This window comes from Misgurnus anguillicaudatus, chromosome 24 (genome assembly GCF_027580225.2).
Source record: "Misgurnus anguillicaudatus chromosome 24, ASM2758022v2, whole genome shotgun sequence".
NCBI lineage: Eukaryota > Metazoa > Chordata > Actinopteri > Cypriniformes > Cobitidae > Misgurnus > Misgurnus anguillicaudatus.
This window is the reverse complement of record NC_073360.2, coordinates 18,514,054-18,540,104: the sequence shown is the minus strand read 5'-3', so window position 1 is coordinate 18,540,104 and position 26,051 is coordinate 18,514,054. Positions and strand designations below refer to the sequence as shown.

The 26,051-nt window shown below is 39.1% G+C and overlaps 2 protein-coding genes across 8 annotated transcripts in view; one reads left to right on the top strand and one right to left on the bottom strand.

Moving 5' to 3' along the window:
- The window catches only part of tpst1 (tyrosylprotein sulfotransferase 1), a 47,058-nt gene extending 42,952 nt beyond the window's left edge, over positions 1 to 4,106 (top strand). Inside the window, exons 4-6 of one of the 2 annotated variants that reach the window (XM_073863557.1) lie at positions 89 to 139; positions 787 to 856; positions 3,386 to 4,106. In XM_073863557.1, coding sequence (XP_073719658.1) covers positions 89 to 139; positions 787 to 822 — 87 coding nt within the window. In that variant the 3' untranslated portion in view covers positions 823 to 856; positions 3,386 to 4,106. The remainder of the gene's footprint in view (positions 1 to 88; positions 140 to 786; positions 857 to 3,385) is intronic. The other variant, XM_073863558.1, reaches the window with a different exon arrangement.
- A 5,571-nt stretch (positions 4,107 to 9,677) lies between these two features.
- The window catches only part of sgsm2 (small G protein signaling modulator 2), a 58,819-nt gene continuing 42,445 nt past the window's right edge, over positions 9,678 to 26,051 (bottom strand). For 3 of the 6 annotated variants that reach the window (XM_055196339.2, XM_055196341.2, XM_055196343.2), the window contains 12 exons: positions 20,706 to 20,868; positions 20,000 to 20,064; positions 19,745 to 19,890; positions 19,504 to 19,632; positions 19,248 to 19,430; positions 18,399 to 18,764; positions 17,936 to 18,060; positions 17,614 to 17,696; positions 16,188 to 16,297; positions 15,977 to 16,073; positions 12,448 to 12,615; positions 9,678 to 12,343 (listed from right to left, as the gene is read on the bottom strand). In XM_055196339.2, the coding sequence (XP_055052314.1) occupies positions 12,255 to 12,343; positions 12,448 to 12,615; positions 15,977 to 16,073; positions 16,188 to 16,297; positions 17,614 to 17,696; positions 17,936 to 18,060; positions 18,399 to 18,764; positions 19,248 to 19,430; positions 19,504 to 19,632; positions 19,745 to 19,890; positions 20,000 to 20,064; positions 20,706 to 20,868 (1,724 nt within the window). In that variant the 3' untranslated portion in view covers positions 9,678 to 12,254. The remainder of the gene's footprint in view (positions 12,344 to 12,447; positions 12,616 to 15,976; positions 16,074 to 16,187; positions 16,298 to 17,613; positions 17,697 to 17,935; positions 18,061 to 18,398; positions 18,765 to 19,247; positions 19,431 to 19,503; positions 19,633 to 19,744; positions 19,891 to 19,999; positions 20,065 to 20,705; positions 20,869 to 26,051) is intronic. The other 3 variants (XM_055196340.2, XM_055196342.2, XM_055196344.2) reach the window with 1 other exon arrangement.

Here is a 26,051-nt window from a genome sequence, read left to right as displayed (position 1 = left end):
CTTTGGAAAGACTGAGGAAAACTAGCAGTGTTATAGTTCCTGTTTAAGAAGTGTAACGGCTTCTAAAATAAGCTCTTTGTTTTTCCAGGTCTTTAAGGGTGAATTTCAGCTACCTGATTTTCTTAAAGAGCAGACACAGGTACGGTAGATAATCTGCCAGTTCTCTTCACAAATAGCCTTTGTGTCCATTGACTATTCTCTCTATTTTCATTAGACTTTCTAATTCCATCTGTTTCCTCTCACACCGATCACTTCCTAACATTATTTTTTGTCATAATGCTGGTTCTTTTGGCGATCCGCTCATTTTTGGGAATGCATCCGATCACATTAGGAGTTAGTTGGCCTCATTTCTAACACACAAGTTAGCACCTGGCTCTCTCACAGTTGAAAGGTTTACACTGCCCCCTCTTGTACGAATGCCATCATTTCAGGATTTCTAACAAATCATGGTCTTTCTGATGATTTCATAACATCATTGAGCTTGTGTTATCAGGGGGACATTAAACTGATTTTGCTGGGTAATGATCACCTTTGTTGGGTTTATATTGCAGTTGAGCTGGATTAGAGATGTCGATGTGGTTTGATATCAGTGTGATTAATGAATAACCATGAATTGATTCTCTCAACAACTCACATGTGCTGTATGTTAAAGACTAAAACAGTTTTCTCTGCACTGTGTAAACTGCACTTATTCATTTTACTGAACTCTGCAATATTGTGTTGTAAACACATGCATGGAGGGATGCACTTTTGGATGTGTAACAGATGTCTCTCTCTTATACACAGATTCAGAAGTCCCCAGAAAAGCCAAATCCAAGTTAGAAGAAGAGGAGGGATTTTTCCATAGAAGGCTGAGTTATTTTTATTTTTATTGGCAAACGTTCTCATGAAGGGTCATTCTTAGAAAATGCTGTTTGTGTTTGTCTTGGCTACCAAATGTAAATGTATCAAAAGTCTTTTGCCAAGAATATTTATTTTCTGGGAAAAATTTTGTTCTGTATGATTTTACTTATTAATGTGGCTGAAAATAGAGTACCGCAGGGACATGATATTTTTTGTAGGCCAACCCGGACGTTAGCAGGATACTGGTTCTCTCGCCAAAGGCCCATTCATTTTTCCCATAGACTGTTGGATGATCACATATAGGCTGGGATGATAAATCGTGCGAATCTGCTTGCTATGCTTCTCAATAAATTACGATAAATACATACATGAATAAATGCATCCAAAAGAGGGCGCTCTCGTGCAGAAACTCAATATGCAACGCAGAAGAATTACCATTTCGTCAACTTATCAGTAGGGTTGGGTATCGTTTTATTTTAGTGATTCCGATGCCAATTCTGCTTATCGAATCTGGTTCTTATCGATTCCTGGTTTTGATTCCAATATTTTTAGTGAGGAAAAAAGCAAATAAGATTTTTTTATTCTTGCCAGATTTAGTATATAACCTGTTGGCTGTAACTGTTAACTGTGACAATTCGTTTAATTTTTTTTTTTAGAAAGTACCAGAATTAATGATACAAATTTATATAATTGTAAATAAACTTTGTTGTCCTGTAGCTGCCTAATTTTTATCATGATCACTATTAAGAAAAAAAAAAAACAAGTAAACAAAAGAGATGTCAGTTTATCCAGAAGTATGCGGCTTTAATTTGAAGGTGAATCTGAGTTTTGTACCCGAGTGTGAGATGCTGTTATTTCTAATATTAGCTGTATGTATGTTGTGCATTGCAGGAGGACTCACGGTTGGGAGATGTAAATACAGTGCATTCCTTCAGATTAACGCCATTTTGAATCAAATATTAGATGTATTTCCTCTCTTACACGAAATATCCTTACCATGTGTATTGCATTTAGCAATACTACACTCTTTTTTTCACAATGTTTAACCAAACTGAACGTCAGTCGTAGTGCTGAGTGTAATGAACTTATGAGAGAACGCTTGTCGCAGGTCCTGGCAGATAGATACAACTGTGAAACGCTTACTGCTGTTCGTCGTGCGAAAATGACTGAAAAAGTCAATAATCGATATACAGATTCCAAATGCCGATGTCGATTCCCCGTTGTTATTTGTTTTTTTTTTGGAACCGGTTCTAAAATGGAACCAGTTCTCGATACCCAACCCTACTTATCAGGCATTATTATTATGAATCCCGATTAATTGTCCAATATAACACTTAAACATTTTGTCCAACAAGATTATCTTCACAGATGAACACATAATTTATGATGTTTAGTCTAAATGCATTTACTAGAAATGAAAAGCTAACCTTAGGGCCGAAGTATGTGCCCACAGTGCATCATGTTATTTTTAATGTATGAATGTATGTAGGCTATCTATAAACACTCTAAAAAATTATTCGTTGGCTGAACAACTATTACTTATTAAAGTGATTCGATTAAACACGAAAAGCTTTGTATTCATAACTTTCAACCTCTACTTAACATATTTAGTATGTGTAACACAAAAAAGTTACCAGGTGAACTTAAATGTATGCAATTATTATAAAATGAAAAAAACATAAGTAATGCCAACTACTATAACAAGTGCATCAAAATGAAGTAAATTTAGCACAACATTTTAAGTAACTATAGAATCACGTGATATGCAAATTTTTCATAATGCCTTTCCAGCCAAAAATTCTGACATCTGTCATAGCCATTTTGTGTAGTATGTAGCCCAGGAAATGTATTGCATTTTGTCGCAATGCGCGTACATTGAACGTCTGTGTACACGTACAAGTCAAATAAACTATACTTTGCCAGGCTGTATGTTTGACCGTTCACATACATACACATAACAAACAGACTATACACCGGGCTTTAGGCTACATGCAACTTGTTAGCAACCACCCTTTAAAAAGTCTTGAGTGAGGGAATTACTAATGTGGCTTATTTTGTAGAATAAAATGTTAAAATGGGCATTATGTTAACCCAAGATCTTATTTAAGGTGTTTAACAAAAAAAGCATCGACTTTGGGGCCATGGAAGCAGAAGTGCTAAAATGCTAACTCGCTTGTGGGTTTTGCCTATAAAAAACGTCATCCCTGTGGCACATCCCTGTGACTGACTTTTGCGATGTCACAAACTATATTTTTACATTTCTAAATGATAGCAATATTATATCATATTACGAACTACGTGAAAATGACAAATATTAAGTCACAAAAGCACACAAATGACTTGAGAATGACACATACAGTATTTGTTAATTTTATATTTGCCATTTTAGCAAGCTAAGGTAGAAATGCTTTTTAGTACACCAGACAGCCCTGCATTACAATACATTCACCTTTCTTACTATTTTTCACCGTATCACACTGTAATCTAAAAATAGCCTCACATCTCTCACAGCTGGGTGCTTGCTTTGTGTTTTAGGGCTGAGCAGAAGCAGATGTTGTGGGACCATGATGGACTTGCATCACCCCCGCTATGCTGGGACCTCCATGCATGGAAACACTTAAACACACACAAACTCACAAAGGCCTCTGGGCCCGGACCACTTATTGGAGGACAGTTTTGGCCTTTGATGTTGTACTGTAACAATTGTGGCCTAAGAATGTCATTTCTTCTCTTTATTTTTGCATTTCTTTTTTAGATTTTTTTTACACTGTACACTTAATTTTTTGTTATTTTTTTCTGGCTACATAAACCTGTGATTCTGTTATAAGAAAATACAGTGGATTTAATTAGCTAAAGGATGTATTTATGGAGGAATGTTAGCTTTTGAAGACACAATCTCTGTTTTATTGATGTTTTCTGTTTTCATGCCTTTGTAATGTGCAATTCCTTGGGTACTGAATGATGTGCAAGATTTTAATCTTGAATTATTGAGAGTGTGTAGGAATACAGCTGAAATGCATTTTGTTTTCTGCATTCACAGTGGAGTGACCTTATGTACATTGGTAGCTATAATAAATAAGCTGTCAGTGTTTAACACAAGAGGCTCATTGACATTTCTCCATTGGCAGAAATCTCACAACATTAGTGATTCTGTGTGGATTTCTTTTTGTTTTTATGATGTTATTTTTGTACTTGAGTATAAATAATTATGTAATCTTATTTCTTTCATTAAAATAAAAACTCATCAGCGCTGTTGGCAGCAATGTGCTGACATCTATCATTTTTATAAGGAGATTCTTATTAATGCCTTTGTATCAAATTAATCTCATGAACAGGGTAGTTTAAAGTAGGACTGTATAGTTTTTAATGTTTGTATTTCATTACTGCAGTGGTTTTCAAACTTAAAAATGAATGACATCAAACTTAGAATTTTTTTTTAATGATACAATGTAGTCGTGTTGGTTACTAGCCTTATTTTTCTAAGGGTTTAATTATACAGAATTTATGATACAATAATGTATTTTAATAATAGTAAAACTGGGACCCCTTGGCACCATCTCAAGCCCCCACTGTTTGAGAACCAAGCATAACTTTGCCTCCCCCTTGTGGTTACTTTAGTACACTGCATACGTTCTGTGTCGCTGCCTGTTAAAAATGTTGAAGTCCCTATTATGTTAAAATTGAAGTGGTTTGGCTAGTTCACCCAAAATGAAAACGTTCATCATTTACTTACCCGTATGACATCCTTAATGGCTTTATTTCTTTAGTTATACTAACATACACGAATAATTTGCCATAATTACCTGTCTTTATGTGGACCAACAAACCCTCTAAAAGGTCGTCAAAATGTTTTTTGAAGTGAAACGATTTATTTTTGAGAGAAAACAATGTATATTTTATGCTGATCGACACACGGGTTGTGGCTAGAAAGGATACAGCTACGGCCACTATCTCGTGAAATCTCGCATGCTGAGCGCTGTTCATACTAATCCTACCCTCAAACGTAAACCCAACATTTATCGGGATTTAAGTCGTATTTGTATCATATCTAACCCGAACTGCTGTTTAATCATAATCCCACCACCAAACCTAACCCTAAACCCAACATCTCGCGAGATGTGACCGTAGCTGTATTCCTTCTAGCCAGAATCATCGCTACGCCGCGTAGCCATGAAAACATATCAGGAAAACACAACAGCCTCTGGTGGAACGGCATTCTGGCGTTGTATTGCGCATGCGCGAAATTAACTGCTAAATAACGGGAGAACAGCTGATTTTACGGAGTCGCTACAACGTGAGAGATTACGTAAATAAATGTTATGTTTCATGGCATAAGACATTGTAATTGAATCAGTTTATGATTGTACCAGTAGTCTTTTAAATAATATGTGTTAAATGTTTTAAAATTAAGCAAATTTTTTTTTTTTAATTCCCGTTTCTATAAATATATGTTAGCAACAACACCCCAGGCAACCAAAAAATGGTAACACTGCTCTTCTGACAAAATATTGTAATTTAATACCAAAAGCAATCCTTATCTTGCTTTTTTAAATTACATTTTTTTGTATCTCAATAAACGAATTAATGCCGCGTTGCGCTGTCCTGTTTACGGTTGCTTAGTAGTGATTTTTACCTTCTCCGGTCATACTTCCGGTCGCCTTTCCATTTGCAGGTGTTATGGCTTAAAGAGTAACTAAACCCTTTTTTTTAGTTAATGATTTGTAAGACTGGGGCTTTTTTAGTGCTGTTCATTGATCTGTGTAACTTTTTTTACATTTGGGTATAAAGTGTTTCAATGTTACAATATATGGTGTAAAAACGTCTGAGGGCTGCCCTCTTCAGGTTGAACGGTGGCTACTGCAGTTGAATTTTCCTGTTGGATGGTGCGGTACTGCGTGACGTAAGCGGTACGATCCTACGTAAGCAGGTTCAAGCTCACCACGCCCTTGTTACGATCTCACCACACACTTGGTTCGAGCTCAGTTCGGCCCCTCTATCTCCATTGGGGTCTCCATATGGGTTTCATTTTTGCTGCACTGTACTTAATCTGTCATTTTCGTCTTTCTATTGTAATCTCTGTTTGAAACATGACATCATATGCTGTTGCTTCAAATTCCCTTAAAGGTGCAGTGAGTAATTTTTAGAAGGATCTCTTGACAAAAATGCAAAATAATATACAAAACTATATTTTTAGGGGTGTATAAAGACCTTTTTATAATGAACCATTATGTTTTTATTACCTTAGAATAAGACGTTTTTATCTTCCCCTTATGTGTGTCACGGCCGGGGGCGGACCCAACTAGACTAAAGGTCACGCCCCTCTCAACTCTTCCACCTCGAGGAGTTTCCCCAAGACCACCCCAATGACCAGACAGACGAGTATACTACAATTAAAACAAGCTTTATTAAATATTTAAAAGGAAAGGGGGAAGGGTAAAGGGTAATCTAAAACTAAGGTGTCTCTTCTTCGCCTCCAGGGCCACTTGGGGGGGAAGACTGGGGACAGGGGCTCCCTTGGGGGCTCCGGCCCAATAATCCGTGCCGCGCTCCGCTTCTCCTGGAGGCAGAATCAAATAATAGTCAGACAAGGGTAAGGTACTTCGTTACTAGACGCTGTTCGTTCAACACGGGACCTTCGTCGGAACGGTAAGTGATAGCTATAGCCACAGGTCAAGTTCTCTCCACAGGTTACGTTACCCACAGCACTGGAGGATCTTCGTTCCCACACAGAGCTTCACCGGCACAGGTAAGTAATTTCTACAAGTACAGAACAGCTTCACTTCACAGGTTATATTACTCACAGTACTGGAGATCTGCATGCGCACCGAGCTTCACTTGTACAGGTAGGTGATTACTATAAGCACAGGACAGGTTTACTTCACAGGCTACGTTACTCACAGCACTGGGGATCTTCACTCACACAGAGCTTCTCTTGTACAGTTATGTAATTGCTATAAGCACAGTACAGGTTTACTTCACAGGTTACGTTACTCACAGCACTGGGGATCTTCACACACACAGAGCTTCACTTGTACAGGTAGGTAAATGCTATAAGCACAGAACAGGTTTACTTCACAGGTTACGTTACTCACAGCACTGGGGACCTTCACGGACACAGAGCTTCACTTGTACAGGTATGTGGTTGCTATAAGCACAGAACAGGTTTACTTCACAGGTTACGTTACTCACAGCACTGGGGATCTTCACTCACACAGAGCTTCTCTTGTACAGGTATGTAATTGCTATAAGCACAGAACAGGTTTACTTCACAGGCTACGTTACTCACAGCACTGGGGATCTTCACTCACACAGAGCTTCACTTGTACAGGTATGTGGTTGCTATAAGCACAGAACAGGTTTACTTCACAGGTTACGTTACTCACAGCACTGGGGACCTTCACGGACACAGAGCTTCACTTGTACAGGTATGTGGTTGCTATAAGCACAGAACAGGTTTACTTCACAGGTTACGTTACTCACAGCACTGGGGATCTTCACTCACACAGAGCTTCTCTTGTACAGGTATGTAATTGCTATAAGCACAGAACAGGTTTACTTCACAGGCTACGTTACTCACAGCACTGGGGATCTTCACTCACACAGAGCTTCTCTTGTACAGGTATGTAATTGCTATAAGCACAGAACAGGTTTACTTCACAGGCTACGTTACTCACAGCACTGGGGATCTTCACTCACACAGAGCTTCTCTTGTACAGGTATGTAATTGCTATAAGCACAGAACAGGTTTACTTCACAGGTTACGTTACTCACAGCACTGGGGATCTTCACTCACACAGAGCTTCACTTGTACAGGTATGTGGTTGCTATAAGCACAGAACAGGTTTACTTCACAGGTTACGTTACTCACAGCACTGGGGATCTTCACAGACACAGAGCTTCACTTGTACAGGTAGGTAATTGCTATAAGCACAGAACAGGTTTACTTCACAGGTTACGTTACTCACAGCACTGGGGATCTTCACTCACACAGAGCTTCACTTGTACAGGTATGTGGTTGCTATAAGCACAGAACAGGTTTACTTCACAGGTTACGTTACTCACAGCACTGGGGATCTTCACACACACACAGCTTCTCTTGTACAGATAGGTAATTGTTGCAAACAGTGGATTTTCGCTACAGTGTTGGTGCACCGTACTCCTTCGCCCATCCACTCCGGCTGTCCGGGCGTCGTAGGGACTAGTGGGTCCGATGACACGGAGCCGAACGCTTCCCAAACTCCCCCTCCTTCTTCCACGACCGGGGTCACGAGTTGGGGCGAACTTTCGTCGGGGCTCCGCTCACCACGAGCTTCTGTTGGAGAGGTCAGTACACACACCGTTACAACCCACAGTCCGCACGGTACACTCTTGATAATACTCACTGGGTTTCACCACTGTCTGCTCTATGGACAAACGAAGCTCTCGTTGACACACCCCGGGCACAGGGTTCAATTTTCTCGCTCTCCTTAGGACCCAGGCCACAACAGATGTCGTCGTCTCGTGACTCGTCGGAGGCTAGGCAGTTCGAACGCTACAAGCACAGCATATACACAGTAAGTAAAGCGTAAACACCATCAATCAGTGAAACTCACCCACAGCACTCATACAACTTCACGTGACATTTAGATCGCCCTTGCCACCTGACTACGACGACCTCGAGAGGATGGTTGGGCGATAACTGGACCGTAAATGGGAGTGAGATGTGTGTTATTCGCAGGCCCGGCGTGTTGGTTATCACTCCCCTGGCTCACCTGCACTTCCTTTTTCCCACAGGGCCACTGTTTTACTGGTGAACGGTGCTTCCTACCAAGTGCTTCATCCGTGTTTCCGGTCAACCCGCGGCTCGCCCACGCTTTCCTCTCCAGTGGGGCCAGGGACCTCAAAAACACAAAGGCAGACACCAAAACCACTCTTCGTACAAGTATTGCACAGATAAGTACCACAGCTGTTACTCACGCTTTGTTGTCAACAACTGCTATTAACTGCACTCTTGATGGCTCTGTGTCCACTCTTCCTCAAATAAAACTCCACAATATTCCTTCGTCAGCTGACTGTCTCTTCCTCTCTTCCCCAGGAGAGCGATCCGACCAGTGTGATCCGTCTGCAAAGCAGCAACACAGCGTATACAAAGTATACCACAAGCACCCCGTTTGATGTCTGCAAAGGTGTCTTTATACACTGACTCTTCTCCTTGTCAGCCTATTAGCAACCGCTGTGTTAATTCGCCCCACCTGAGCGTAATCAGGCTTAATTCTGGTTTCGGGGAAACCCCGGAAATGAAATGTGGAAGACGGGTTCCGCCCGTCGTTGGTTCAAAACATCACCTGTGACATGTGGAAGTCGCCATTTTGTGCCGCCATGTTTCTACAAAAGCCCTTAATGGACAAACCTTTTTACTAAGTTGTCTCCGTTGATGACATGTTTTCATGGTGGCGGCTACCATAGTTTCAAAAGCGAGGGGTGAGCAGTGGATTGAGCCGTTGGTTGCATCTCCATTGGGGTCTGCCTACTTTTCCTGCATTTTTCAAATATTGCCAGTGGTGCAGTCAGGCTCTGACTAGGGATTTAGTTACTCTTTAAAGTCCAGACTACAGATGAGCGTGTGGTGGCAGGTCAATAGAATCTTGTTGGTTCGTATGTGTCTCATGACACGTAACGACACTTTGACAGGACTGTCAAACTTAGATTAATAAATGGTTTTTTTTTATTACATAAAATTAGATTTTCAATTAAAAATAAATGAATAACTCCGCACCACTCCATAAACCAAACGTGTGACAAATTAATACATTAAATCAATGGTGATTTTGCATTATAAGAGGTAAACGCAGTAATTTCTGAATATGAAAATGTTTTAATATTATTAAGGAACAACTTGTTTTCAGAATACATATACATTCAAGGTAAATGATACATCCGTTACAATACATACAGTACTTCATTCTGACGTCCAAACAAAATGTACATATATTGAAACTAATAGAAACCAGTGCACAACGTTGATAAGGGACGTAACAGTCAACAAGTAACAAAGGTTTCCCACATTCAAAATTTACAGCTCTCCAGTTTTATATAACTTATTATTTCATAGAAGCACAGTCTCTAAAACCAAAGTAAAAAATAGAATCTAAAATACAGTTGACACTATACTGTCCTCATAGAAATCCAGGGCTTTTCTCTTTGTATTTACAGTGCAATAGTACACGTGGAAAGGAGGTTAACAAATGAATCGTTTCACAGTAGAAATAAAAACAAACGATTTGTCTCATGCACTTTTAAACAGTCTTCGAGTTATGGATTAAGATTGCACATTTGTATGACAATGATATTTTAGAGGCTTTGGTACGCAAGCTCCTTTCAAAAGTAAACCTTTCAGGAGGATTTAAAAGATCCCTCACATATTCTCAACCAAGACAAAAGAAATTTGCACTATTTGCATTTGACTATTTTCCCCAAAATCTCTATCAGCTTTTATAAAACTATAGATTTTTTCTTGGGCTATTTTCTTGGGCTATGTTCAGAATATCTTACAACCAAACTAATCATTCTCTTTAAATGCAGTACTGTAGTATGCTTACTGTAAACAGTATGTTTATTTTCTGTATGCAATACTTCAATCTATTGTGCAACTGTAACTAATGGAGTGCCACAGGGATGACGTATTCTGTAAACAAACCCGGAAGTTAGCGGGACACTAGTTTCCTCGCAAAAAAGACCATAAATTTTTACCATAGTTTTGGATTATCGCAAAAAATAAGATGTGTATTTAACAAAAGTTTACGACACTCACACGTTTTGTTCAAATTTGATGAATTTTAAAGTTTAAATGCATTTACTAGAAATATAAAAAGCTGAATTTTGTCTGCAAAATAAAAAAAAAACTTTTTGGACAAAACGTGTAAATGTCAAACTTTTGTTAAACACAAACCCCACCCTTTGCGATAATCCAAAAGTCTATGGAAAAAAATCCACGGTATTTTTTGCGAGACAACCAGCCTCACGCCAACTTCCGGTTCAGCACACAAAAACACGTCATCCCTGCTGCATTCTGCATTCTAGAACACTGTATCCCACAATGCAATGTGCTCAACCTCACATTTTCCAGTGTGGTATTTCTACAATTTTTAAAAAATCATTCTTGACTCATTGAATCCGAATGTACAAAGTTGATATTTACACCCATAACTATTTTAAAAATCCAATATAACCATTGCTAATGGCCGAGTTATGATGTAAGAACAATAGTATAGTATAAAACTGTTGAGTAAGTTAAATGAGTACACGAGTGTATACTGTGTAGTATACTGCACTGCACTCACAGTAAACCAGTATTCTGAACATAACCTTAGGCATCAAATACTTGAAAAATGGGAAGACAGTATGGAAGTGAATTACACTTATGAGTCTTTCTAAAAATGTGCAACCAGTATGCAATCTGTTTTTAACAAATAATGATACACAGTCATGAAATTCAGCTGGGCCAACATAGTAACTATAGCGAAGCGTCAGTTGTGATGTTTAAATAAACAAAGCCTTTTTTTCACAGGCAGTAAAAAGCTTGTTTTTTAGGTTTATTTGACGCATGAAAAAGCCTAATGGTAAAGTAGTGACCGGCATCCATAATAAGACTTACTAGAGCATATTGGTCTTGTAACATTGCACTCCTCTCATATGTGGAAGCAGCTTGGTGACCAATGGAAGAGTCCGGTGGCATCTTCTCAAAGACCCTTAACAACATCAAAGGAAGTGGAGTGAATCCTGAGTCACACCTCAACCCCTTATTCTTCCCGTTTAAGGCTAAAGGAGCATCATTGGCGTCACGAAGCGACAGATTCAAAGTGCAAACGTATGGATGGAGTTTGTGAAGGCCAAAATATTAAGGGGATCATACAGAAGAAGCAGTCAAAGGCAAAACAAAACAAGCCATATAAATACTACAACAATTTCATTGGCACAGTCCTTTTGGTCACACACCGTTTTAACAACTTCTTCGTGGCTTAGTTATTATTCAGGGGCACCGATCTAACGCAGCTTTTATTATGAGTAAACCGACCACCACAGCCCTCCAGTAAGTCACCACAAAGTCTACCGGGTAACAGAAATAGCTGTGGCCCCGATGCACGAGGCTCGTCGTTTCTTATTAAGACTAAAGGGACCTGATATGTGCAGTGTGTGCTGGAGGCGTATACGGCAAGAAATGAAAGAAAACCTCAGTCACAGTGTGCTCAAAACTCCACGAGCATGCAGACAACGCCAGGGTCTGACACAACGGCATTCTGTGGCAGGCAAACGATATTAAGAGAAGTCAGAAGTCGAGGGCCTTGTGGCCGACGACTGGTCCAAAGTCTGGGAGAAGATCAGAAGTGGCAAGGCAGGGCTCGGTAGGCATCAGTCTTCTGTTTTCTCCATCCTCACTTGTTCTCGATGAGGGTCTGCACCTTGTGTACCAGCTCGCGCGCTATTCGGAGGATGTGCTGCACGTCATGCCGCTCTGCCATCTCTGTTAGGGATTAACACAAAGTAGAGATTCAGTAGCCTGGCATTTTTACATGGCTGCATGCCAGGCACGCTGTACTTGATGATCCTTTTTAAGCATTCACTCACCATTAAAAAATTTGATGATGTCAGTAAAGTCCATGTTGTTGTCCAGGATGATGTCCCTGTACACCTCAACCAAGGCCAGGGCAATGAAGAGGACAAAGTGCTTGGAAGAGATGCGGGGGGCGACCCAGATAACCTCCCATACGGCAAACACATCCTCATAGAGAAGCTCTACAGAGAGGAAATCAATGATGCTGCCATTTTTTGGACACAAATATAGTCTACAGTCTCACATGCTTTCGCTTCAAATTCCCTTAATTCCAGTCTCATGCCATTCAGAGATGCCTGTTTTTGGCAGAATCTGTTAAACGCCACATCGATTTTTTTCAGTAAACGCCTCAAATTGCACAGAAGATGAATGTGTTATGTGGATCACAATCAAACTTGTGTCTCTTGTGAGTATTTGGGCCTGAATACAACATAAATGCGGCAACCACATTTATCACAGTGCCCCCTAATGTGTACGTTGCTCGTGTTTTCCAAATATGTGTTCTGCGCGTCATGTGAACCATGTGCATCACGTGTTTTGTCAAAATAAGTGCCTGCTGCACACCGCTTATGATAAAAGAGACGCTCACATTCACAAAATACAAGCTAGACGCTCCCTTAACAGTAAACTCTGATTACGCATGAGATTATGCGAGTATCTGACAAACGCAAGCGTCTCTTTTATCACAAACCCTTTAGACGTGTCTGCAGCAGGCACTTATTTTGACAAGACACTTGTTGCACATAGGTTCACTCGACGTGCAGAACACATATTTTGAAATGACGAACCACACACATGACGAGCTACATACATGTTGTGACGAACTTCACATCGAGCGCCCTCGAAAAAAGAAGTCATCGGCCGCCACTGCTTTTAACATTTGCAATGTTTTTAGTGGCATCTTTCTGATTTTGCAACTGTTTACTGTCTTATACAAAAAAGTTAATTGTTTTTAAAAGTGAAGTTTTTTGGCCAAAAAAGCTTGCATGCACTTAGGGGACATGTACAATAAGGTGTTTTATTTATATGGCCAGCATATGTTTTTAATTGTTTCCAATGGAAGAGGCACCCTTTTAAAAACGCTAGTAGCTGGTGGTGGTTTCAAAGCTCTTTTTTTTTTCAAGTGCACTATTGTGAATCAATGTAAGGTAAGGATACAGTTTGAAACACTGAATGTTTATGTACTTGCATTAGAAATAATTTTTATCCAAATAAAGTTTGCAGCTTTAAAGGATTAGTCCAGTTAGACTAAATTTGTCAATCCAGATAATCTACTCACCACCATGTCATCCAAAATGGTGATGTCTTTCTTTGTTCAGTCGAGAAGAAATTATGTTTTTTTGAGAAAAAACATTCCAGGATTTTTCTCATTTTAATGGACTTTAATGGACCCCAACACGTAACAGTTTTAATGCAGTTTAAATTGCAGTTTCAAAGGACTCCAAACGATCTCAAACGAGGCATAAGGTCCTATCTAGCGAAACAATTTTTATTTTGGGCAAGAAAAATAAAAAATATGCACTTTTAAACCACAACTTCTCGTCTTTTTCCGGTCCTGTGATGCGCCAGCACAACCTCACGTAATACAGTGGGGCAAAAAAGTATTTAGTCAGCTACCAATTGTTCAAGTTCTCACACTTAAAAAGATGAGAGAGGCCTGTAAATTTTGTCAAAGGTACACGTCAACTATGAGAGACAAAATGAGAAAAAAAATCCAGAAAATCACATTGTCTGATTTTTTTAAGAATTTGTTTGTAGGTTATGGTGAGAGGTAAGTATTTGGTCAATAACAAAAGTTTATGTCAATACTTTGTTATATACCCTTTGTTGGCAATGACAGAGATCAAACGTTTTCTGTAAGTCTCCACAAGGTTTTTACACACTGTTGCTGGTAGTTTGGCCCATTCCTCCATGCAGATCTCCTCTAGAGCAGTGATGTTTTAGGGCTGTCGCTGCAACTCAGATTTTCAACTCCCTCCAAAGATTATTGAGATCTGGAGACTGGCTAGGCCACTCCAGGACCTTGAAATTATTCTTACGAAACCACTCCTTCTTTGCTCGGGCGGTATGTTTGGGATCACTGCCATACTGAAAGACCCAGCCACGTTTCATCTTCAATGCCCTTGCTGACGAAAGGAGGTTTTGAGTCAAAATCTCACAATACATGGACCCATTCATTCTTTCCTTAACTCGGATCAGTCGTCCTGGTCCCCTTGCAGAAAAACAGCCCCAAAGCATGAGGTTTCCACCCCCATGCTTCACAGTAGGTATGGTGTTCTTTGGATGCAACTCAGCATCTTTCTCCTCCAAACACAAGAAGTTGAGTTTCTACCTAAAAGTTATGTTTTGGTTTCATCTGACCATATGACATTCTCCCACTCTTCTTCTGGATCATCCAAATGCTCTCCAGCAAACTTCAGACGGGTCCGGACATGTACTGGCTTAAGCAGGTGGACACATCTGGCACTGCAGGAATTGAGTCCCTGGCTGCATAGTGTGTTACTGATGGTAGCCTTTGTTACTTTGGTCCCAGCTCTCTGCAGGTTATTCACTAGGTCCCCCCGTGTGGTTCTGGGATTTTTGCTCACCATTCTGGTGATAATTTTACCCTACGGGATGAGATCTTGCGTGGAGCCCCAGATCGAGGGAGATTATCAGTGTTCTTGTATGTCTTTCATTTTCTAATAATTGCTCTCACAGTTGATTTCTTCACACCAAGCTGCTTACCTATTGCAGATTCAGTCTTCCCAGCCTGGTGCAGGTCTACAATTTTGTTTCTGGTGTCCTTTGACAGCTCTTTGGTCTTGGCCATAGTTGAGTTTGCATTCTGACTGTTTTAGGTTGTGGACAGGTGTCTTTTATACTGCTAACAAGTTCAAACAGGTGCCATTAATACAGGTAACAAGTGGAGGACAGAGGATCCTCTTAAAGAAAAAGTTACAGGTCTGTGAGAGAAAGAAATCTTGCTTTTTTGTTATTGACCAAATACTTATTTTCCACCATAAATTGCAAATAAATTCTTAAAAAATCAGACCATGTGATTTTCTGGATTTTTTTCCTCATTTTGTCTCTCACAGTTGAAGTGTACCCATGATGAAAACCACAGGCCCCTCTCACCTTTCCAAGCGGGAGAACCTGCACAATTGGCGGCCGACCAAACACTTTTCTGCCCCACTGTACGTCATCACGTCAAGAGGTCACGGATGACGTATGCGAAACTACGCCCCAGTGTTTACAAGTGTGGAAAAAGAGGACCGTTCCGACGTTGTTGTATATCGAATGATACTAATTAATGTCTTTGTGTCAGTTTATTGTTTAAAATGGTCCGCAAATGTGAGTTTCACATATGTAACACGCAATTACGTGAGGTCGCGCTTTTTCCTCAAAAAAACATTATTTCTTCTCGATTGAACAAAGCAAAACATCAACATTTTGGATGACATGGTGCTGACTAAATTATCTGGATTTTTTTTTTTTTAGAAAATTGACTAATCCTTAAGGAAATGAAGGTACAGGTCTGAAATAACATCAAATCAGTGTTACCTCTTTTGAAGTCTAAAAGGAACCAGCGATAACAGAAGTAGAAATGTGTGTAATCGCCGTTCTGATGCATGAGCTCAAACAACTCTGAGTCAAGGATCTAGAAAAACATCAATGTTCAAATCAAATAAAGTCACAGTGTGCATCAGAGACATGGACCAATCGTGGCACTGACTCAGAAATTGGTGATAAAGAATTCAGATCATGTCATTACCTGTATCAGTGACCTCATGTTGGCAAAATGAGTGTCCATAGCTCCTCCGGTAGGGAAATTCTGACTCATCCTTTTCATGAGCTGGGTGAAACAGCCGTAGGCCAAGCACTCTTTAAAATGGGAAAAGAAAGATAAAATGTTAATGAAGACAATAGTTATGACATTTAGATGCTGAGAATTAGAAAACAAAAATTTTATTCTGAACGACTTAAAGGGATAGTGCACCTAAAAATGAAAATTCTGTCATCATTTATTCATGCACAACAAACACATATTTTGAAAACACGAGTAACACACGACACTCCAAACACATATTTTGAATTTGCGCCCCTCAGAGGAACAGTCACGAGCCGCCACTGCATACAGGTTTGTAACAACAAAACCTGCTTCATTAACAAGTGGTTTACTTGTGAATTATTAAATGAATATTCAATTTTCTTAAAAGAAAAATCCAGATAATTTGCTCACCACCATCTCATCCAAAGTGTTGATGTCTTTCTTTGTTCAGTCGAGAAGAAGTTGTGTTTTTTGAGGGGAACATTCCAGGATTTTTCTCGTTTTGATGGACTTTAATAGACACCAACAATTAATACTTAACTCAACACTTAACAGTTTTTTCAACGGAGTTTCAAAGGACTATAAACAATCCCAAACGGGGCATAGGGGTCTTGTCTAGCGGGGCGATTGTCATTTTTGGCAGGAGGGGTGGCAAATATACACTTTTAGAGCACAACTTCTCGTCTAGGTCCGGTCCAGCGCGACCTAACGTAAATGCGTAGTGACATAGGGAGGTCACGTGTTACATATATAAACTGCACATTTGCGGACCATTGTAAACAATAAACTGACACAAAGACATTAATTAGCATCAGTTGACATACAACAACGTAGGAACGGTCCTCTTTCTCAAACACTGGGGCGGAGTTTCGCGTTCGTCCTCTGTGACCTCTTGACGTCATGACGTATTGCGGTGACGTAGTGGGGTCAGCTGGCGCATCACAACCGGATCTACACGACGAGAAGTTGTGCTTTAAAAGTGTATATTTGTTATTTTTATTGTCAAAAATGACAATCGTTTTGCTAGATAAGACCCTTATGCCTCGTTTGGGATTGTTTAGAGTCCTTTGAAACTCCGTTTGAAAAAAACTGTTAAGTGTTGAGTTAAGTATTAATTGTTGGTGTCTATTAAAGTCCATTAAAATGAGAAAAATCCTGTAATGTTTTCCTCAAAAAACATAATTTCTTCTCAACTGAACAAAGAAAGACATCAACATTTTGGATGACATGGTGGTGAGTAAATTATCTGGATTTTTCTTTTAAGAAAACGGACTATTCCTTTAAGTATGGTGAATAAAACAAATATTGTCATACAGGCAAAACCAGAAACAAATCAGGTTTGTGTTGCATGTTGAAGTATAACACTTACCATCATCCAAAATGACCATCAAAGGGGCTAGAAGGTCACACATGCCTTGCACATAGCCAATCTCCAGATGTTCCCACACGTAACTGATTCATAATGAGAGACATGGACAAATTGCATTTATGATTCAATAATGTAACAGAAGATTTACATTTGATGTTTTACATTCGTATTTTGTATAACAAATGTATATTCCCTGTAGCTCACTTAGGAGCGTTAACAATGCAAAGATCACTGTAAGTTACAAAATCTGCAAAATGCACGTAATGTAATGAATGTAAAAACTTAATAAGAACACAAATGATCGAATCTGTGCTCTGCCAGCCTGCACATGATGTTGCGCAGTTTCTCCAGGTTGGTGGTAGTGAAGTAATAGTAGTTGCGATCACAGCGCTGGACGTCTTTATCTATTCTGTGCAAATTCAATGCCACCGTGTCCAACAGCTCAATCTGCACATAATTATTTTTTTTTTTCATAAAACCAACAATATGGAGATACTGGCCTTCAGACAAAACCAACACAATGATTTTCCCCTTTACACTGGGGAAACTACTCTGCTTTCATTTTAAAAGCTGAAATGATCCTGTAGAAAAACAGTGTGGATCGGTCGATCGGTTTATCAATTCTTCATAAATCATTCACAAGATATAAAAAACATTTAAACTCCTAAAAGGTCCATCAATGCATCAATAATTGTGTATAGTTATAAAAACGTATTTTTAATCTTCTTTCTACTCTTCAGTAAAAGGGCACTACTACTTTACAGTTCAAATGTAAGCTAATGTACCGTGTATGACGAAAAGGACGGAGCACTGCCCTCATTGGTGGTTGCGAGTTTGTCCAGCTGACTACAGAGTTTGTCCTCGCTCAGAGAGTCCCGCCCACCCTGCTCCTCTAGTCCTCCAGTGGGCGTGGTGTCCTCCTCCATGCTCTGTCCATCATCGATGCTAGACATGATTTGGGAATGTCCAGATGTCACAGAATAGTTTCTTGAGGAAGGGAGACCTGAATCTGGAGAGTCAAACTCCACTAGGGGTCTCTCGTCTGGAGCTAACACAGCCGGGGTCACTACAGTGGTTAAGGTGGGTGTGCTTCCTCCCTCACACGAGGTGTCGTGACCCCCAGCATCAGGTTCTTCCACTGACATGAATACCTGAGGAGAGAGACATGTATTAATCACATTCAGATACAGTACCCTATTGATGTTTTTCCTTCCTTAAAGGGGACATATCATAAAAATCAGACCTTTTTCATGTTTAAGTGCTAAAATTGGGTCCCCTGTGCTTCTATCAACTTAGAAAATGTTAAAATGCATTTTTGACTAATGCGGCTTATACTCCGGAGCGACTTATAGCCTGGAAAATACGGTAATCATTATCTTATTTTTGACAGAGGTGGCGTTTGCATCTGATGTCCTCAATTCTATCATGTTTTAAATAAGAAAATACCAAACCTAGTGAAAAATAACTTATTTAAGTAGTGATGCTTGTCCAAGCTAGTTTAGCATAGCTGGTCAACTAGATCAACTTTCTAACGCTGGTTATGTTAGTGTAAACACCTAGTTATGACACCAGCATCCAAAGTACAACATGCTGGTGACCTGCAATGCAAGGTTTGACATACAGTAGTGACTGACCTCATTGCTCATAGTTGAGTCTCTATGAATGAGTCTGAGGACGTGACTGTCTATACTGCTGCCGGATGACAGCTTGGCAAAGATGACCGACTGCATCTCTTTCTCCCGTTGTTTCACGATGACCTCGCACGCCTTCCACTCCCGCATCACCTGCTGATACCTGGCTGTGATCTTCTCATCAATCTACAAAATATGACACGTACTCAAGTATCAGTGAGAACACCCCAAAATAAACTAACCCTTTAAACACCTTTACCTGGGCCATGTTTTTCTTGTCCATTCCAAATTTATAGTGACCCAGCAAAAACGGCCACACCTCTTTCCTGATTTCATGCTCCACCCCTCCATAGTAAACCAATCGCAGCAGCTCCAGTTCCTTATAATTCTGACAAAAATGCAATAAGGTACAAACAGTGAGAATTCAGCAACCTACATGACTTTATCTTAAGCAGTAGTGCCCTCTAGTGTCCAAAGTAAGTGAAGAGTGCTGCGCTAACCTTACAGTCCTTTTGATATTTACTCCACACATCTTTACTAAGCCCTCCGGAAGCTTCGCACGGCTTGTCGGGAGAGACGATATTATGGTTGACCAGCTCGGAGAGGTGAGTCCTTACAGTAGACAGGTGCCGACAGTAGGCAAGCCCTACAAAATGGTACAAAAGAGCACTTCAGTGTGTTCAGCTGAGGGTTTATTCATGCATACTGTAGTTTACAATTCAGTGTTTACGAACAAACAGCGTATTTTGACTTACAGCCATAAAATGCTCGAGACACAATCTGTCTCTTCATATTCTGGCACAACATCTTCAGTGGAATACTGCGGACAGAAGGGAAACATCCGTTACATGGACACTGGTCAGCTGCTAAATGCAAACTATAGGCAAACACACTATATATTCATTAACAACATGTTTTAGTAAACTACACGCATTTTTATGTGATTAATATACTTTTTATCAATGTGTGTGTGTGTGTGTTTCCTGAGGATCAATCCTAAACACCTTTGGGACTGGTAATGCAATGCTCTAACTTGAATTGAATTACAGGAACACTTTTCCCATGTACAGTATTTATAATTTCATTTTGCTACTTCAAACAAATGGTTTACCCTGTCCCAGATCCCATTTTAACCTTGTGTTATTAAACACATAATTTAAGATATATTGGATATTACATTTGTTGGTTTAGAAACATATTTTCTGATTTAAGTTTACATGAAGTGACATCTCCTGAAGAACTCTATAGATAAAAGCATTGCATTTAAAGCACAAAGGTCATAGGTTTAATTCCCAGGGAACAGATACACTATTATAAATGTGTAGCTTGAATAAACTGTAAGTCCCTTAGGATTTTGCATCAGCCAAATGCATAAATGCTTTACGTTTAGGGTCAAAGTGCTCACAGTTATAGAAACATATACAGTACTGTATAATATATATTTATACACAGATCTCTCACCGGTCATGCACGCAGGTGCAGCCTGCGGGAAGCTCGACTGAAGCGCTGCTGCCCCCGGTAGAGCAGGACTGACAAGATGACATATGACTGGTGTACTCGCCCTGCTGCCATGACAATGGGCTGCCGCCAAAGCCTTGCATATCCATCATGTCCCCATGGTCTACTAGGGCATGGTAGAGGAGAAAACCCGAAAAGAGAGAGGGGGAGAGAAAAAGAAATGAAATAAAGATGAAAAAGCTAATTTGAAACTTCTTAGCAACCTGAATTTGAAGAAAACATTTGGGAGGCATCTTCATAGATGTACACAAATTATTAGGAAGATTATCAATTTCTGCCTCTTTAAGCTACAGGTAGAAAACGCTGAAAGCTACCATACACTGCAGGAAATGATGTGTTGATTTTTTGCGCATTGTGTGTGTCATGCCATTTAAGGAGTTATTTCATGTTAAAATAAATGAAAGGGCCATCAAATGTGTCGTCTCTATACTAACACACGTTGTGTTATTATTTATTGTGCCGCTCACCACAGTCCTGCGATGTTAAATCAGAAATGTGTTGTCTGCAAGTGTTCATTTATCACAAAATAGAGTAACGCGAGTAACCAACTCAATTATATTTCAGTAATTGTAACTGCGTTACTTGATAAAAAAAAAAAAAACTCAGTTACAGGTTCATTACCGCTAAAAGTAGTGGAATTACAGTAACGGAATTACTTTGTAACGCGTTACTCCAGTCACTGTTTTTAACACAACTTGTGTTGTCCCTTTTATTTATTTTGACATGAAATAAATGGCATGAGACACACAATGTGTGGAAAATTAACACATAATTTTTTGCAGGAATTAAACGCCTTAATAAAGTGCCGCAGAGATTACGTATTTTTGTAGGCCAACCCGGAAGTTAGCGGCATACTGGTTCTCTGTCAAAGTGTCAAATGTTTGTTAAACACAGAGTTTATTTTGTGCGATATTTTAAAAGTCTATGGGAAAAATGAATGGGCTTTTTTGCGAGGGAACCAGACTCCCAGCTGCCGGGTTAGCCTACAAAATGCGTCATCCCTGTGACATTTTATAAATGTCTAGGGGAAATTACACTCAGATGAGCACAAAACATCATATTCAACCATATGAACCAGATTCAGAGATTGTGATTTGAACGCTACAGGCCTCAGCTCAACCATGATATAATTAAGGTAAAATAAGCTAAATAAATTCCTCTTAATTTCATCTGACATGAGTTTTTTTTGAAATAGTGATATCCAAAAGTCTAAGACCAGCAGTGAAAAAGCTTCAATTTTTCAAATTTACTATAATATTATGAGGAAAACAACTGACACATTAGTAGTAACGGTGACATTTCACAGAACCTTTTAAAGATGTCAAATAAATTTATGTGAAGTTCTAGCTGAAAATAGCATATAGATAATTTATTATAGCATGTTAAAATTGCCACTTTGTAGGTGTAAGCAAAAATGTGCCGTGGTTGGATAGTGCAGATTAAGGGGCACTGAAAAAATGATTCATTCAATTTACTCAATGTTTTTAAGGTAAGTGGTTGCAATCAATTTATTAAAGCTACATTTACGTTTTTTTTTATAAAATAAAAAAAACCTTTTGTTTAAATGTAGCTTAAATAAATTGATTGCAACCACTTACCTTAAAAAAATTGAGTAAATTGAATGAATAATTTTTTTCAGTGTATTATCCCCTTCTGACATCACAAGGGAAGCCAAATTTCAATGACCTATTTTTTACATGCTTGCAGAGGTTTAACAAAACTAAGTTACTGGGTTGATCTTTTTCACATTTTCTAGGTTAATAAAAGCACTGGGGAACCAATTATAGCACTTAAACCTTGATATGTCCCCTTTAAAAGAATGGTTCACCCAAAAATGAAATTTCTGACATCATTTACTCACTCCTGTGTTGATCTAAACATTTTCTTCTGTTGAACACAAAAGAATATATTTTGATAGTTGATGTGCACAGAGATGACTTCAACATCATATGTTTTATGAAATTTGTACTCTGGAAGTATTTTTGGATGAATTATCCCTTTAACAAAGATTTCATGAATGTCTTTGTATGTGCTGTAAGTACATCATCTCCTCCTTTAGCTTTAATGAAAGCATGTACTTCAGCTGGTGTGAACTAGTGTGCAAAACCCAGTATGATTTGAGACCAAAAAGCAATGGTCTTACTCTGTCAATAATAAAGGTATCCAAATTATATTATTACAGAATGTGCATTAATTTATTACATAATAAAGGATGATTTTATGTAAAGACCGGGTCACATATTTGATCCATTAAAAATAGTGCACAATTGTAAATAAAATCATAAATCATAAATATTACTCGAATTAGAATAATAATATGTGGCAATTTTGTGGTTATAGACTTTTGGATCGCATTATTGATATGTAATTTTGGATAAGCAAGATACAGTCTGGTGCTTTTGCACTGATATCTGAAATGTCTTTCAAATATTGTTAAGCAAATGTCCTCAAATATACACAATGAAATCAAAGCAAACCTAAGGTAAGGATATAAAAACATGCATCTGTGAATGAACAGCAGGAAAAGGTGTAAAATGATGCAGGGATGCCATGCCAGGAGACCTGCCAATCAATCCATCCATCAATTAATCAACCAACCACAGTGTCACAAATCAAGCCAGGCACTGGAAGAGCTTGGAGAGGAATAGAGAAGGACAAACAGGAACCATTCCTACCATGCTGGATGCACCAGATTAAACCATGACAAAAATAAAGGAAAATAAAAGAAGAAAATAAGTATAATGTGTAAAGTTTATAAAGTGTGAAGATACTGGACCAAAAGACTCGATAGTTAACTGATAAATGCTCTTCACCTTAATTCTTCAGGTTGGAGCTGGTGACCTGCTATACATCGTAACTTCCCTTGGATTAACCAAAATAACAACATGAATGGAGAGCATGTACTGAAAATCTGGTCTATGGGACTTTGGGAAGTCTATGACCGAATGGGCGACGCATTCACGGAACAATTCATGTATCTACTACACCAGAACCCCACAGGACCTAACTCATATAATGAAAGGTGACTGCAGTTTGTGAAGAATTACAGTGAACAGCATTGCAGAAAATCGGCTCAACACAGGAGGAGCATCGAACCAAAAAAAAAAGAGGAGAGAATTCATAAAGGGAAAGGAGACACAGTGGTGCTTAAAAATATAATACACAACTTGTGCAAATTTGACATGCAAAGCCCACAAGCATTTTGCAGCGAAACCAAATAAACAGACAGAAATCAAAAATAACCAAGACCTCTCTTAGGACGTATTCATATCAACTAAAGAGTGCAAAAGTAAAATAGAGCAAATAATTGGAAGCATTGCTGCCTGGCCACCACAGTCCTGCCCAACAGTGCAAAGAGGAGGAGTGAGCTCAGGAGTGACATCATTATCATTCAATCCCATAATCCTTTAACATCTCCCCCAGTCGAGTCAGTGAGTGTGTAATAAAGGACAAAGGCAGTGTAGTAGCGTGACAACGTGGCAGTCTGGTTAAAGCTCTACCAACTGTGAGAAAGGTTAACGCAGGTAACCCCCGGCAACGGAGGCGAGGAGGGAACTGTGTGACGACAGTGAGGGGAAATGAATCAGGTGCACTGTACTGACCTCACAAGCACACACACGCACGCCATTAAGTGCGATCCCAAATAGTAATGTATGGTATAAGCAGGTTTTTTGTGCCTGATGGGTTTTACTATATACATTTATAGATTTTTTTTACTTTTTCTAAATGAAAAACATGATTGATCTTTACCAATGCAAAACTTGCATGATACTAGTGTATTTTACACATTTAGGTTTTGGGTTAAAGGGATAGTGCACCCAAAAAATGGTGTCATTGGGGAGTCATCCTCGTGTCGTTCCAAATTTGGAAGACCTCTGTCGGAACACAGATGTTAAGATGTTTTATATTTAGCCCGAGAGCTTGTTGACCCTTCATTGAAAATGTACGTGTGTATACTGTCCATAAGGGATGTGACGAGACACTTAATCCAAGAGACGAGACGAAACACGAGATTGGGTTCACGAGAACGAGACGAGATAATATTTTTACAATTTTTAAGAAACCCTCAATGATAAAATAAATGATTAAGAAACTGAAATCACATTATTTTTTTTAAATGTTTTAACTAATCAAGGACTGGCCCTAACAATTATTTTGCTAACTGATAATGAAGTAATTTGTTATTTTGGGGTAATAAAAATAGACCCAAGTGTGCAGTAGCATTTAAAATTACATAATAACGAAGATGCAATAATAATTGGTTCAAATAAAGTATTAAAACCAAGTTACATTAAACAACATTAACAAACACATTACATTTGTGCCCTATAAATAAAAAGCATTATGTATGTATTATAACAAATGCCTGCAGGGGGCGATAGAGGACTCGTCTCGTGGACGCTGTCTTCACTTTCATTTTTTTACTTTAGACGGAGAGAAACGCTTATTTTTAGTCAAACAATGTTTAAATCCATATTAATATTTAATATGTGTCCATTTCTTTACACTAGAAATGATACAGCTACTGTCATTTTTTGAGCAAGAACATGCAGACATTAAATCATGTAAACTCTGTGTGAGGGTTTAATCTGCTGAGACACATCTGACACTGATCAACAGACAAACACAACGCGTCTTAGACTTCATACGAGTTCCCAAACGAACATTAGTGGAAACCTAAACAAAAAAGCACACGCAGTAAAAGGCAAATATAATGCATGCACTGTAAAAGGGTCAAACAGAAAGCTGCATCCTTCGGAGGTCGCATATGCAGGCTGCATACGTCATCAAGGTTTATTTCAGATCATTAACTGAGCATTACATTCGCAAGTCGTGAGCATATTACAACAATTTGCGATTAACTAAATAATTAGTAAACTTTATAATTGTTAATATTCTCTAAAAAGATGGTCTTTATGAAGTAAATGCAGTTTAAAAATGCGACCTCCAAAGGATGCAGTCTTTTATTTGAGAAACGGCCAGCATTTCACCTCCACAAGAAATCTCGCGAGACACATGTAATCTCGCGAAACACATTTAATCTTGCGTCACATGAGATCTCGTCACACCCCTACTGTCCATGTCCAGAAAGGTAATAAAAACATCATCAAAGTAGTCCATGTGACATCAGTGGGTCAGCCAGAATGCGTTGAAGCATCCAAAATACACCTTGGTCCAAAAACAACAAAAATCACGACTTTATTCAGCACTTGTCCTCTCTTCCGCGTCTGCTGCGAAGCGCATGCGCGAGACCAAAGCCACATGACGGCAGTGACACAGATGACGTAC